This window comes from Pongo pygmaeus, chromosome 7 (genome assembly GCF_028885625.2).
Source record: "Pongo pygmaeus isolate AG05252 chromosome 7, NHGRI_mPonPyg2-v2.0_pri, whole genome shotgun sequence".
Lineage (NCBI taxonomy): Eukaryota > Metazoa > Chordata > Mammalia > Primates > Hominidae > Pongo > Pongo pygmaeus.
The window spans coordinates 62,185,840-62,202,123 of record NC_072380.2 but is presented as its reverse complement, the minus strand read 5'-3'; the positions used below and the strand labels follow the sequence as shown (position 1 = coordinate 62,202,123).

The 16,284-nt window shown below is 33.5% G+C and overlaps 1 protein-coding gene across 1 annotated transcript in view; it reads right to left on the bottom strand.

Annotated features, from left to right (window-relative positions):
- Window positions 1-16,284, bottom strand: part of SNTG1 (syntrophin gamma 1) — an 873,149-nt gene that overhangs the window by 245,434 nt on the left and 611,431 nt on the right. Inside the window, exons 10-11 of the mRNA XM_054499229.2 lie at window positions 12,675-12,757; window positions 6,013-6,143 (exon numbers count right to left, since the gene is read on the bottom strand). Coding sequence (XP_054355204.2) covers window positions 6,013-6,143; window positions 12,675-12,757 — 214 coding nt within the window. The remainder of the gene's footprint in view (window positions 1-6,012; window positions 6,144-12,674; window positions 12,758-16,284) is intronic.

The window sequence follows — 16,284 nt, the reverse complement described above, 5'->3', positions numbered from 1 at the left end:
AAACTGCTCAATATCACTAATCATCACAGAAATGCAAATCAAAACTACAATGAGATATCTCACCCCAGTTAAAATGGCTTATATATGAAAGACAGGCAATAACAAATGCTGTTGAGGATGTGGAGCAAGAGGAATCCTTATACACTGTTGGTGAAAATGTAAATTAGTACAACCACTACTTCAGAACAGTTTGGAGGGTTCTCAAAAAACTGAAAATAAGACTACCACACGATCCAGCAGTTTCATTAGTGGGTATACATTTTAAAGAAAGGAAATCAATATATTGAAAAGACATCTGTGCTCCTATGTTTATTGCAACAATATTCATAATAGCCAAAATGTGAAATCAACCTAAGTGTCTATCAGTGCATGAATGGCTAAAGAAAGTGTAGTATACATTTGGCCAGTTGCGGTGGCTCACGCCTTTAATCCTAGCACTTAAGGAGGCCGAGGCGGGTGGATCACTTGAGGTCAGGAGTTCCAGACCAGGCTAGCCAACATGATGAAACCTCATCTCTACTAAAGATACAAAAAATTAGCAGGGCATGGTGGGGTGCGCCTGTAATCCCAGCTACTCGGGAGGCTGAAGCAGAATTGCTTGAACCCAGGGGGTGGAGGTTGCAGTGAACCATGAACACACCATTGCACTCCAGCTTGGGGAACAAGAGTGAAACTCCGTCTCAAAAAAATAAAAATAAAAATAACAGAAAGAAAGTGTAGTATACATATATTACATTCATATATATATATATGTATATATACATATGCAATAAAATATTATTCATCCATGAAAAACAAAATGAAATTCTGTCATTTGCAGCAACATGGATGGAACTGGAGGTCATTATATTGAGTGAAATAATCCAGGCACAAAAAGACAAGTATTCTATGATGTTCTCACTCATATTTAAGTGAGAGCTAAAAAAGTTGATCTCATTAAGGCAGCTAGTAAATTGTTCATTACTAGAGACCAGGAAAGTTAAAAGAGAGAGAATGAAAAGAAGTTGATTGATGAATACAAATATATAGTTTAGTATAAGAAATAAGACCTAGTATTAAATAGCTTAGTAAGGTGACTGTAGTTTATAATAATCTATTGTATAATTTTTAAAAATAGCTAGAAAAGAAGGATTTGAACAGTTATCACATAAAGAAAAGACAAATATTAAGATGATGGATATTGTAAGTATACTAACTTGATTTTTACGAATTCTATGGATGTATTAAATGATCACATGTATTCTAAAACTATGCATCTATTATGCTTCAAAAATTGAATTAAATAAGGTTATATAGTATCATATATAATGTTCTTAATATGATGAAATAACAGAGGTGAAGAACAGATTATTGGTTGTCAGAGATTAGAAATGTGGTGACGGAGGAGGGCAGGAGGGATGCTGGTGTAGTTATGGAAGGACTACAGGAGAATGCCTGCAATGATGGAACTGTTCATACAAAACTTGACAGCGTTAGTGGATGCAGGAACATGCATATGTGATAAAATTTCACAGAAATAAACATGCACACACACACACAGGTAAAATCTGAGTGGTGAATTTTGTCAAGTCAATTCCCTGGTTGGGATATTGTATTATGGTTTTGCAACGTGATACCATTTGGGATAATAAGAGTAAATGAAAATACTATTTCCCACAAGTGCATGTGAATATACAATTTTTTCAAAATAAAAGGTTTAATTTTAAAAAGCTAGGATTTTCAATAGAAAAAAATAAGATGGTATAATCAAAATATATATGTAGTTACATTAAAGGTAACTAGACTAATTTGATTTAATGACCAAGTTTGTTACTTTGGATTAAAAACAAAAAAGAATATTCTAAATATATGTATAATACATAGATGTGTATATATACATATATATTTAATGCAGAAGGGGCATATTTTATACAGTAAGACTAATAAAAGTTTAAAGAATAGGATAGAAGAATATACAAGTAGATATTAATAAATAGAAATCTGTTTTTTATTTATCCTAATACAGATAGACTTAAAGGCAAGAAACATTTCCAAAGGTATAGGAATGCCATAATTATCAAGCATCATAACAGGAATTTATAAAAATTCTAAATCTCCTTGTATCTGACAACATAATTAAATATATACAGCAAACACTGACTCAACAATGTAGAGAAACACACAGATCTACCATCATAGTGGGACACTTTACCATGTTTATGTAAAACCTAATACAATAAACAGAAAAAAATCATGAATGATGCAGAGGATCAGAGCCTCTAATGAACACATACGACCTAATTGAAATATGTACAACACAGCACTAAAAAAATGACAATACTCATCCTTTATAAATACATATAAAACATTTCCCAAAATAACGTATATGCTGAGTAAATTCAAGCCTCAACAAATATCAAAGGATTGAAATCATCTAGCATGAAATTATACTAAATAGAAATAGCAAAAAAAGATAATTAGAAAAGTCCCAAAATATTTTGAAATTTTATGATACACTTTTAAATAGTCCATAGGTCAAAGAAGTAATGATAACAAAAAATAAAACATTATCAAATGAATTTTTTTAAATACATGAATATCAATAGTTGTGGATTTCTTATTCTGGCCAAGACAGAGTGGCCTCATTCTTATCAGATGCTTTCTAATGCAACTAAAGAACTTCACACATAACATGACAAAAGTATGGGAAGCCCCTGTGAGGTGAACAGGTAAGCATGAATGGCTAAAGACTTCAAATACAGGGATAAAAAAAGTGCTGAGTCCCCTGGGTTTTCCTCCTGCATGTCCTAGACATGACCCTCTGAAACCTCCAATCTGAATGGCTAACAGCAAGATTTTTAAAATCATAAAGCCTCCAATAAAAATCTGTAACTCCTTTTTAAAGGACTAGAGAATGGGTACACTAAAAACAAACAAAACCTTTTGGCAATACCTGCCCAAATCCAGTCAAATACCAATGGAACCATTGTCTCCCTGTTCACAAGGTTTTCAGCAGGGCTTAACAGGAAGCTGGTCTTCCATCCTAGACCTTAAAGAAGCAGGCTCCAATTTCTCTGCCAGGGTAGTGTCAGTGAGGTGTCATGGACAGCTGAACCTTCATACTCACCTGCAGCAATTAGAATAAATGGGCTTGTGGGAGATGGGGCAAGTACTGTGCCTCCGTTCTATGCTGACAGGTGTGGCCCAGCCAGGAGCTGAGTCTCTCCCACCATCATCACCACTGTAGAATGAGGTGGTGGGAGGTGGAGCTAGTTGCCCTCACCTATCCGTCCACCTCCTTCCTTATGTCTGTAGAATTCCATGAGGAGCTGAGATTCTACCTCCAGCCTTTAGTAACCAAGAAATATGAATAGCCCTGTCCATCTACCTTTCCAGGTGTCAGCATGGTGCAGTAGGAAACTTAACATATACACCCACCCAGTCCTCACAACAAAGAGACTGCCTGCTAAAAACAACAACAAGAAGAACAAGAACAACAACAACAAAACCCAGATTAAATAGTAATCTGAATCTCAACATTTAATATCCAAAAAGTCTAGTATGATTTTGTTAAATCACATGTCATATCAATATCCAGGAAAATCACAAGTTGAATGAGAAAAGAATTAATGATACTAACAATGAAATGAATGAGATATTGAAAATATCTCACAAGGATTTTACAGTAACCATCCTAAAAATGCTTCAACAAGCAATTACAAGTTTTCTTGAAACAAATAAAAATAGTTTAAAAAATTTAAAAAAGAAGTTATTTTTAAAAGGATAAACTAGAACTGAAAAAAATAAATCGACAAAAAATAAAATACTGAATTGGCTGAAGAGCAGAGTTAAATGACAGGAAATAAAATTTGAAAACATAAATACAGATCAATAAACTTTTCCCAATCTGTTTAACAGAAAGAAAACAGATTTTTAAAAAAGTTTCTCAGTGACATGTGGACAATAATAAAAGGGTTAATATTTGCATCAGCAGAGATCTAGAGGGAGAGAATGGAAAGTGGGACTAATCAAGTGTTTGAAGGAATAAAGGTCAAAAACTTTCCTAATTTGATGAAAGTCATAATCATACAGATTTAAGAAGCAGAATAAAGCCCATTTAGGAGAAATTAAAGAAATATGTGCCAACATATGTCATAATTAATCTTCTGAAACTAAAAAAAAAGAAAAGAAGAAAAAGTCTTGAAAGCAGACAGAGGGAAAGAACATATTACTTACAGGGGACACTGATTTGAATGACAGTAGACATTAATGCCTAACATATTTTAGGTACTGAAAGAAAAGAACTGTCAACTCCAAGGTCTGTATCCTCTCAGATAAATGAAAACTAAGGGAATTAGATGCTAGCAAATCTACCTTTAAAGAATGTCTAAAAAAATTAAACAGAAAGGAAGCGATAAAAGAAGCTTTGAAATTCAGAAAGATCATTGATGGGTATACTTTGGGTTAAGTATAATGGATTATCCTTTCCATGAGTTTTTAAAATCTTATTTGATGGTTGAAGCAAAACTTGTAATACCACCCAATATGGTGTTTGATGTATATATAGGAAGTTAAGGTAATATCTTTACAAACAGGAAAGATAAAGGAATCTTAATGGAAGCAACATTTCTATACTTCATTCAAAGTGGTAAAACGTTACCAGTAGACTGTGATATATTACCTACACATATTATAATACCTCGAGCAACCAGTCAGAAAACTATGCAAAGTGATATACTCAAAAATACTATAAATAAATCAAGAGGTAATGCTACACTTGCAGGAGTAACTAAAACAGTATTTGCTGGAAATGTGAAGACCTGACTACATATATTAACAAATAAAAGTCTTAAAATTAATTATCAAAATAGACTGGCAAACTACAGCCTATGGGACAAATCTAGACTGCCACCTGTTTTTGTGAAAAAGTTTTATTGGAACAAAGGTGTGCTCATTTATTTATATATTGTATATGGCTATTTTTGTGCCAGAAGAGCAGAGTTGAGTACTTTGTGACGGAGACATTAAGGGCTGCAAAGCATAAAATATTTGCTATACAGCTCTTTACAGAAAAGTTTCCCAACCCCTGGAACTTACATCTCTCAAAAAGCTATAAGAACAAAAATTCAAGCTGAAAAACTTAAGAAATGGAAACAATCAGGGAAAAAGCAGAGACTCGTAAAGTATACATGTAAGTTAAGAGATTCAAGAAAGTCCCAAATTAATCATTTTTTAAAAATCAACAAAATGTACAACTCCTTAGCAAAACTGACCAAGATAAAAAGAGAAAAAAAGTTTCAAGAATGAAAAAGAGGACACTACTTATCTTACATTTACTAAAATAGATAATAACATAAGAATATTAAAAGCAGAAAATAAAACATAATTTAGACCAACTGTGCTGCTGGGCATGTGGTTTATGCCTATAATCCCAGCACTTTGGGAGGCTGAGGCAGGCAGATCTCTTGAGGCCAGGAGTTCAATACGACCTGGGGAACATGGTGAAATCCCATGTCTACAAAAACAAAACAAAACAAAACAAAAAATTAGCTGGGCATGGTGGCATGTGCCTGCAGTCCCAGCTACTCGGGAGGCTGAGGTGGGAGGATCACTTGAACTCAGGAGGTGGAGGTTGCAGTGAGCCAAGATTGCCCCTTTGCACTCCAGCTAGGGCAACAGAGCTAGACCTTGCCTCAAAATAAATGAACAAATAAATAAATAAATAAATAAACTATGCAATATTCTTGAGAAGTAAACAATTAACAAATATGAAATAGGAAAACTTAATAAAACTATCTGTTGAGTCCATTGAATCCATTACAATAAGTTAATAGCAGAGTCAGGGCTTTAACTTGTGGTTTTGTCATCAGAATAATAAGTGTTTAACTTTGTTAGATTATTATTTTGAAGCTCTTCTTTCTACTATCAAAAACATGCTAAAATCATAAGGCATATTGTGATATGTTAAAAGGTTTTCTAAAAGGTCTCTTTTTTAATAAACAAAACAATCATAACTCCTAAATACGGACTCACCGACTCAAATCTGTGCCAGGCACATACTGCGAGAAGCGCGAATGAAGTAGAGGGATCAGTCTGAGGTCGCACCATCGCTTCTCCCACCTCAAGCCTGGAGACGTCGGCCACGACGAGCATGATAATGTGTCCTGAAAGGAAGATAAATATTCAACGTAATTTTTTTCTTCTGTGCTTTGAGTTTCTGTGTCTCAAACCCCTTTCATCTGGGGTATATTATTTTTCCCCTAAATGATCAAAAGACTTTAATGGAATACCATGAGAAGAAGTCCAAATTATGGACACTAAAGTTGTATTGGTTAACTTATTTATTAATAGAATGCTATAAGAAGTTAAGAAAGGCATCATTGAGACTAAGAATGCTAGTGAAAACATATTTTAAAATGAGGAGGGGAGATGGAAGGAAAGGATAAGAATGTGACAGAACATAATTTATTCAAGAATGGAAAAAGTGGGAAAAAAACTGTAACTATAATTAACCAATTAAGTGAAAAAATAAAAATCAGCTGTAGTTCATTCAATTAGAGAGTATTTTATGAGTGCCAAGCACAATCATAAGTGTTTTTAAATTATCAGTTTTTTGCAAATATTTTTGAATAAGCATTCCTATAAAACAACTTTCAAAACACTGCTCAAGGAAATCTGTGCTCCTTTTTCTAACTTCATGTTCATAAAAAGTTTATACTTTCTTATTTTGTTTTAATTGCGTATCAAGGCAACTACTGCTGGCTTAAAATTACACATATCTTAAGTTTTGTTAGAGCTTTTTTCTTCCTTTATATATAGAGGAGACTTATATTTGATAAAATTTGGGCTTTTTCACTTGATTCATGTTTCCTTCACTATTTCAGTTTTAATGTTAAAATTTCTTCATCACACCAGCACATCAAATAATATTAATATTAAATTGGCATGGGTTGTAAGCTCAATTTGACCAGTAAACTGGTAACATTGACTTCTCTTTATTCACTAATTTTTGAGTGATAGTGTTGGAAGAAGATTCTATTTTAGTCTAGATACTGAAACTCTGTGAAGTCTAAATATTATTAAGCATTACTCTCAGGCATTAAATTTTTTAACAATGCTTCCAGTGAAAAACAATATTACTTTTACTTAAGGTTGTATGCTTCCTGGCATTTTTACGTTAATTGTTGCAGATTGAGCAAATAAAAATGTACTAAGTCAGTGGAGCAGTTTAGAATACCTGGAAGGGTGGACTGGCTAAGATCACTTAGTGAGGGGTCCCTACTGGTGACTCAATGATTACCTCAGCTTCCAAGTCACCTGTCCTTCAATGCTAGTCAGTTGCTTTTAATGCCTCTCTGGTGACTGCAAAGGCACAAACCTAGGTTTCATATTACTCTTTCTCCTGGCCTCATGTAAGATGTTATGGATGATCGGCATGTGACGTGAGGTCAGATCTTCATGTCAGCTGTTACAGGTGGTCAGCATATGACATGGGATCAGCAGGGCGATAGTACAAGGTGGCGAGGGCTTAAGATGCAAGTCAGAATCAGACCACTTAGATTTGAATACCAGTTTTCCAACTGACTAGCCCATTACCTGGGGGCAAGTTTTGTAGTCTCTGTCTTACTATGTGTATCTTCAAAGTGGGGATAATAATGGTAACAACTGGTAAGATTATGGCAACAAATAAAAAATTTCTTATAGCCCAGCTAAATAGCTCCATACTATTTTCAATATATCTAAAAGGCTAATGGTAATTTAACATTTAGTAAAACAAACCACTTAGATGCCTGGCTTGGTAGCTGTAAGTAAAATGTATCAAATATTATATTCCCATACTATTTTCAATATATCTAAAAGGCTAATGGTAATTTAACATTTAGTAAAACAAACCACTTAGATGCCTGGCTTGGTAGCTGTAAGTAAAATGTATCAAATATTATATTCTCGAGACATAATAATAAGCTCAAATAATGGGCAAAATTATTTCTAAACATGGAACTTTTAGGGAGGGCCTTCTTAGGAATATTACTGTTACTATTTAATAGTAGTTTTAATAATACCTACTTGTACTAAGTTCTTGACTTACACCACTTGCAACATCTTTGAAAAACAAAGCTATTACTATGTTCATATTTGAAAGGAAAAACAGAAGGCTTTTTTATTTTAGTTTTTGAGACAGGGTCTCGCTCTATCACTTAGAAGTGCATGGTGTGATCTTAGCTCACTGCAACCTCCGCCCCTGGAGTCAAGTGATCCTCCTGCCTCAGCCTCCCAAGTAGCTGAGATTACAGGCGCCCACCACCAGGCCTGGCTAATTTTTGTATTTTTAGTAGAGACAGGGTTTCACCATGTTGGCCAGGCTGGTCTTGAACTCTTGACCTCAGGTGATCCACCTGCCTTAGCCTCCCAAAGTGCTGGGATTGCAGGCGTGAGACAAGAAGGTTTTTTTAAGAAGTATTTTATTATTACTTCCCAACTTTTCTTCGTGAGGAAACACGAAGAAGCAATAATACTGTGTGGCAGGCGTGGGTAAACAAACAAGGGTTTCTGTGACCAGGCCAGAGATGTCCACAGGGATTGCAAGTGGCCCAGGACCCACCCAGCTGCACAAAGCAAGGTCTTTGTTGGCAATGACTGAAACTCCTTCCCAGAACCCCAGTGCACACACACGCATTCCTAAGTTCTATAGTAAACAATTTACCCCAGTCACGCAGCCAGCAAAGGGCACCCCCAGGATTCACTCAGACTAACACCTCTTTGATAGCAGAGCCAACAGATCTACTGCGGCACATTTAACATTCAACACTGATAATCAGAAGTGAAACAATGGAAAAATAATTTGGATTTTTTTACTTGATTATTTCACATTTTGGTTACATAACTTCAGGTATATTATTTAAAGATGCTTTCTCATCTTTCATAAAATACAGTAATAATTTCTCTCAAATTTGGTAGTTCTTCAATAAATGGGATAGAAAATGTCAATGATTGTTAAAGATATGGGTAATGAGATGTTGAGGACTGACTAATCACCAATACATGAATATGGTAGGTTTTACAAACCATATCAATACACTTCATAGATTGGCAAGTATGGAAATATATGTGGCCTTTGACATTCTTTCTTGTGGCATCTTGATTTGATGCCTTTATGTACCAAAAGTATAAATATGTCACTTTCTTATGTTTCTTCTTTATAAGAAATACGTAATAAGTCCCACTTCAATTATTTGACTAAACAGAGTTGATGTATTTCATATTATAGACCTGTTATTTACGGTGGAACACAAGCTATCCTTTAAAGAATTTTTCTCCTTACTTATTTTATTTATGTAAATAGAATATAAATTTACTTTCTAATCATTTTTTGGAATAGTAGTCGATTTATTTTTGCATAAAAGAAGTCTAAAAACACAGTCACTTTTGTGCTTTTGAGAACCACGACTATTTTTCAATAGCTCTACTCTACAATGTCAAGAATGTTGTTTCCTAAAATATTAATAATGTGACTGGAAAAAGCAGCATTTATGTCTCCTTGCTCTTTTCCCAAAATTTTACACATGCCACACAATATCCTCAAGAACAGCTATCTTACCAAAACAGAACTGCACACAGGGCAAACTGCTAACTGAGATTTTATTAAGGATTTGGCGGCATAGGATGTATTAATTAAAGGTGTACAGTTAAGAAGAATGTTTCTCAGTCTGGTTGGCTGATTATCTGAATCAGAGTCTTCTGGTAAGCACAGAACAAATTCTTCTACTCCATCTCTAGAGAGAAGAAATTCAGTGAATCTGGGCTGGGGCTTAGGAGCCAAGGTCTTGGTTGGCAAAACAAGTGACTTTCATATACCTTAAAATTAGTGATGTCGAGCATCTTTAGAAGGAATAGATTATATTTTCATGTAGGATGGTGGAATGATGCTAATATACTATAAGCCTTTATTTCCCCTTAGACTTAAAATGCTGCCTTAAAATACAGTAAGGACATGTTAGAAAACCAGAATAATACCTACTCAAAATTGGCTTCAGATCAAGGTATAGACATTGAAAAGGCAGTTTGTGAGCCTAGGATAGAACTGAGAATTAAGACACATCAGAAAATCAAATGTTTCTTTTAAGTCTATAATATACACGTATTCTGTGGAAAGAAAATTTGCCTCACAATGCACTCTTCCTTCCGAGTGCCCACTGCCTGTTGTTATTTCATGTCTTTGACCTCTCCTAATTTTGTACATCTCTGAGTAGAGATGTTCTCCACTGGCCATTCCCCCATCAAAGCTTATTCAAGATACAGAAGGAACAGCATGTGCTAGCCCTGGCTGTGCAAGCCTGCACGGTCTGATTACCATTACAGGTCAGTGCTCCCGTGCAAGCAACAAAGCACACACTTGGTTTGTAGTCTCTCAACTTACGTTGAATTTTTAGTCAGATGGTCAAAGTCTCCACAACTCTTTACCTCTGTTACTAGAATGCTGCTACTCATCCTTCTCTTTTTCTGCTTATGTTATAGTTAATTGTATGCTTTTATCTATAGATCTGGATCTTAATTTTTTTGTGTTAAAATCATAATTAGCAGCTCCCCAAAGTAAAACAGCTAGAGGGGTATTTCCACAGAGTAAGTTCTCAACAAAAATGCATTTAATTGACATGCATTGAGATTTTTGTCTTTATTTTGAAGATACTTTATTTTGTTTTCATATGGTTTTATTATTATTCTCTATAGCATCATGATAAATACTTTCAATTTCCTTACACTGAAATATCTTCAGCAATGTCAAAAGAATGTTCAATCCTAATGCTAAAAGGAAAATAAAATGTGCCTCTGGAAATGGGAAGACATAGCTCCAGCAAGAAGAATTTATAACAGTTGTTTTATTTTTAATTTTATAAAACTGCATTTATTTGGGATCAGTCATGTTATAGAATTGGAGTGATTTTCTTGCTGTAATTACAGTTTTATAAGGAAGGACATTATTCTATATATGTTTTTCTATATGTCAATGGAATGGATTACAAACAAACCAGAATGATTTCTACCCTTAGACCTGCCACTCTGACTCCTCTGCTTCTGCTTATTATACAGGAGTTCAAAGGCATGAGGCAAGACCTAGAACAAAACAGCTCCAAACAGCTTTCTCCCATTCTGAAGTAAGTTGCTCTTGTTTCTGTCTTAGGAGCAGAGTTGAGATGGAGATTCTTGTGTGAGGGACACGTGGAGGGGGCACTCTCAGGAACAACCTCTGAGGAGTGATGGAAGAAGGGCATGTGGTGCCAAACACCCTTGTGAGCTCTGACTCCCAGGCAAAGGGGATCCAGACAAGAGGGATAAGCTGTGAATGGGCACAGCCAACACCTCCAGCTACTGAGTGCAGGTGCACCAGCGCGGTGAAGGAAAACAGAAGTGCATCGAAATTATCAAAGGCATGTGGATCGGGAGGGAAGAAGGTGAGCAAAGCAATTACAAAATAAAGAGGTAAAAAATTTGGTTATATATCTAAGTTTTTCATTAGGAAACCTGTGTATTTCCTCATAAATTTTAAGTCACTCCAATCGTGCTGTATTGTGGTTTTAAATGCCACTTATTTTGTGGCAATTATTTCTCTGGCAAAAAAAAAAAAAAAAAAAAAAAAAAGTTTCAAAGATGGCCACATGAAATATATCCAGCTGAGGTTGGTTTTAGAAAATATCCCTACATTTGTACAGATAACCTTTGGTGTTGGCAAATTTCTTTTTACGAAGGAAAAAAGTCGACAACTTGAGGGCCTAAGGTACTCAGCTGAGGAGTAATACTGGGGAAATCAGGTACCATGAAAGCCATTCAGGACTGAAGATGTTCAAAAAGATTGCTTTGAAGTAAAATGCCACTATTTTGACAAAAATTTCAAATTGCAGGATGAATCATACCAGTCGACTGAAGAAGCTATATGACGTATGTACCATAATATGTGGAATAGAACAATAAAATTCTGCTTAAGGTCAGCTCTGCTTCTTTTTATGTTTGTAAGCATGAAAGATGATTGTTAGATCTGCTTACAACCAGAGAAAACTATTTAAGAATGTGTGAATGTTTTGAAGGATGAAATACAAGGAACTTCAAAAACATTTATAAGATATTAAAATCGATTTACTCAAAATGCAAGTAGAGAACAAAGATTAAAATTGTATTAAATATCTATAAAACAAAGTTTAACTTTTACTAAATACATGTATAGTTAAACGTTCTTTACATGTTAAAATAATGTGTGAATCGGATTTTCTCACTTTCAGTAATTGCTTACTGTGAATAAAGTTGGCTAAAAAAATCCTAACAAATGGCAAATTAAATAGTTACTTTTAGTTAAGTAATTTCGAAAGAAAAAAGTGAGAAAACTAATGTCAAAGCATTTTGAACCTGAAATCACATATAATGTGCAATGTTCTAAAATGATTGTATATTATACATCCCCAGTGACATCCCCAAGTTAATAGTATCTATTGCTTCAAAACAACTTAATCCATACAGACTTGAGAGGGGAAAAGAATGGCATAAGAAACCTGATCTATTTATTTTCCATTTCTTGTTTATCATAATACTTAAATGATTATGCAACCAGGGATTTCCTATCTGTCAGATAAATCAGATTCACTAGCAGTTTTTACAAACTATGTATTATCTCCTTGTTAATCTGAGCTATGCCTGCGTCATCTTACTGTATTGTTGGGGTGGTAGTTGAGATGTAAGCCGCTGTCACAGAGAGGAGAGGAGGTGCCACTGCTCTGGTCACTTGGAGCACCTGCAGGAGACAAAATCATAACATTCCACTGGTGAGAATGCCATACCCTTCTAAACTGATGCGTTCCACTACACTTTCAAGGATACTCAATCATATCAAGTAAATCAGATATTACAATATAATTTTATTTCAGTTATACTAAAGCCAGAGTTTTGCAAGTAAGCCAAGTGACTACAGGTATCTGGGCACTAAAAGAGACTCACAAAAATTTGTCTTTGATTTTAGAAACATTAAGACTTTATAAAAGAAAATGTACAGCCTTATAAAAAGTATTATTTTGTTTAATTATCTAAAGTGGCCTGCTTTTAGAAACCATACTTAAAATAATGCAAGATTTTGGCTGTCTACTGAGTTCTATTTAATGTCATATTTCAACCAAGTGGTAAATCCTACCCTTAGAAACTGTAATTTTCCATGATGCAAAAATGTTTGCATGTTCTCTGTTTTTATAGATACTCTGTTAGTATTCAAGTATCCATTAAAATTATCAAATTTTGTATAATTGCAATGAAAAAACTTCATATTAGATTTTAATGAGATGCCTACTAATATCTATTTTTTAAAGATGAGTAATGCCTTAAAGATTTGTCATTTTCTAAGATTTCCCAGTTTAGTAAGTATTAGAGTCACAATTAGTATACATAGTTCCTGACTTCTGATTACTTGATTTTTCTAAAGATATTTTTAAAAGTTACTAATGTTTATAAATATTACCCACAAATATAATTGACACTCAATTAATATTTGAAATATTATACTTGATTTCAAACATCATAGGTCATAGGGAACACTACTTACATAATAGTCCATGTGCTAAAAAAAACTATTGCTCTTCTCTTTTATTACTCTCACATTCTGTAATTTTCCTGGAACTAAGAAGGAAAATATAGGCTTTCTCGCTATACTGATCTGGATATAATTTTTCTAATCTTTAAACTGCAAGAATATCACACTATGTTTTAGTTATTTTTCTTGTGAAGTTTATTTGCATTTATATCTTCTACAACATTTTAATGTATATACGTATTACTTTAAGGCAAATGTATATACATATTATTTTAAAGCATATACATTTTGAACTGAACAAAATAAAAATACAACATATCAAACTCTGAGAATGAATCTTAAGTAGTCATTTGAGTGAAATTTAAATGTTTAAATACATACACCAAAAGAAGGTAGGTATAAACTTAATGTTCTTAAGAACTTAAGAATGGAGGAGCAAATTGAATCAAAGCAAAACAAACAAAATAAATAAAAAATAAAAATAAAACTGGGAAAAATTAAATAGAAAAGAGAAAATAATAAAGAAAATTAAGGCAAATATCAGATATTTGGGGAAACTAATAAATTAGATAAACACATAGCAAAAAAAATAATTTAGAAAAAAGAGACAGAAAATACAAGTTATCAACATCAGGAATGAAGGAGGGGTCATTAATGAGAGCTAATGGATGTTAAAAGGAATAATGGGAGGTCATGTTAAATAACTTCATGAAAGAAATTGACAACTTAGTTGAAGTGAACAAATACATTAAAAAAAAAAACTAACCAAAATTTACAAAAGAAGAAAGAGACAATCAACTCTTATGGACATATGCAAAAAAAAAAAAAGGAAACAATATATTAGCAAACCAAACCTAGTAATATATGAAAAATATATCACACCATGACCAAGTAAGTGGTATTTACTCTAGAAATGCAAGCTTGGTTTTACATTCAAAATCCATTTTAAACATTTACCATATCAAAAGGCTAAAGAACGAAAGCATATACATAATATTTCAATGTACGTAGAAAAATATTTGAGACAATTCACCATCAATTTTTGTTTTTTACAAAAAGCAAATTAAAAACTTTAGCGTTCTAAGAATAGATGTGCTTCTCTATCTGATGAAGAACATCTTTAAAAACCTATATCCAATACCCTAATTAATGACCAAAAAAACCCCAGATTATTCCCCGCTAGTATCAAGAGAAAGAAAGGGATGTCTACTCTTAACATGTTGTTAAAAATAAAATGGAAGTCTTAGCCACTGCAACGGGAAAGTCGAAAGAATTAAAGAAATGTAGATTGGAAAGGAAGAAGCAAAACCTTATTTGCAGATAACACAATTGTATATATAGAAAAATGTTAAGAACGCAGAAAAGTATTTCTAGAATTAATAATAAAATTATGTTATGTTGCAGTATGTTAATATATAAAATTAAATTATATTTTATGTGCTGGCAATAAACAACTGGACAATGAAGTTTTAAAATATTATTTACAATAAAATTAAAACATAAAATGCATATAAATAAATTTAATGAAAGATATGCAATAATTCCAAATTAAAAAGACTAATATATTGCTGAGAAGAAAACATAAATGAAAAGGTATATCATGTTCATTGACTAAGACTTAAAGTTAAGAGGTTAATCTCCAAATTGTTTATAAATTTAATTTAGTTCCATTCAAAATTCCAATACACTTTTTATACAAATTGGCATGCGATTTCTAAAATATATGCAGCAATATAATAGATGTAGAATAGGCAAATGATCTTTACAAACTGCAAAGTTGAAGAACCTATTCTAGGTCACTTTAGGATATGTTACAATAATAAATAATATGATTTTCATTTAAAAAAATAGACATGTAAATTAGTGGAAATAACAAAGTATCCCAAAATAAATCCAAACAGGTATGATCAAATAATAATCATATATATACATATATCAAATACACACACATAATTGATTCTTATCTAAGATGCAGAAAAATATAAGATATATTATAAATGTAAACATAAAAGCTAAAGCAACAAGCCTCTAGAGGAAAATAAGAAAAAATATCTTTGCAACCTTTGGGTAGGCAAGTATGTCTTAGAGAGGATACAAAAACAATAAAAGGAAATAAAGCTTCTGCTAACAAAGACAACCTCAAGTGAAAAATGTGGATATACAAAGACTAAGAGAAAATCTTTGTAATTTATATCACTGGCAAAAGGCTTATATAGATAATATTGTTAAAAACTCATGCACTATAATAGTAAAAAGAACATACCAACAGAAAAATGGGGAAAAGTCTTGAACAGAAGCTTTCCAAAAGAAGATATGCACATGGCCAATAATCACACAATATGGAGATAATTATTATTAGTCATCAGGAAAATGCAAATTAAAACTACAATAAGATTTCACTGCACACTCAATACAATGGCTGGAAGAAATATTTGAGCATCAAATATTGGAAAGAATGTAGGGCAACCAGTGCTTGCATACCTTTCTGGGGAACACAGTGGGAGTTGTTTAATAACATGCTGACTTTGGGCCAGGCGCGGTGCCTCATGCCTGCAATCCTAGCACTTTGGGTGGATGAGGCGGGCTGACCACAAGTACAGGAGATCAAGACCATCCTGGCCAACATGGTGAAACCCAGTCTCTACTAAAAATACAAAAATTAGCCGGGTGTGGGGGCAAGTGCCTGTAGTCCCAGCTACTTGGGTGGCTGAGCAGGAGAACCGCTTGAACTCAGGAGGCAG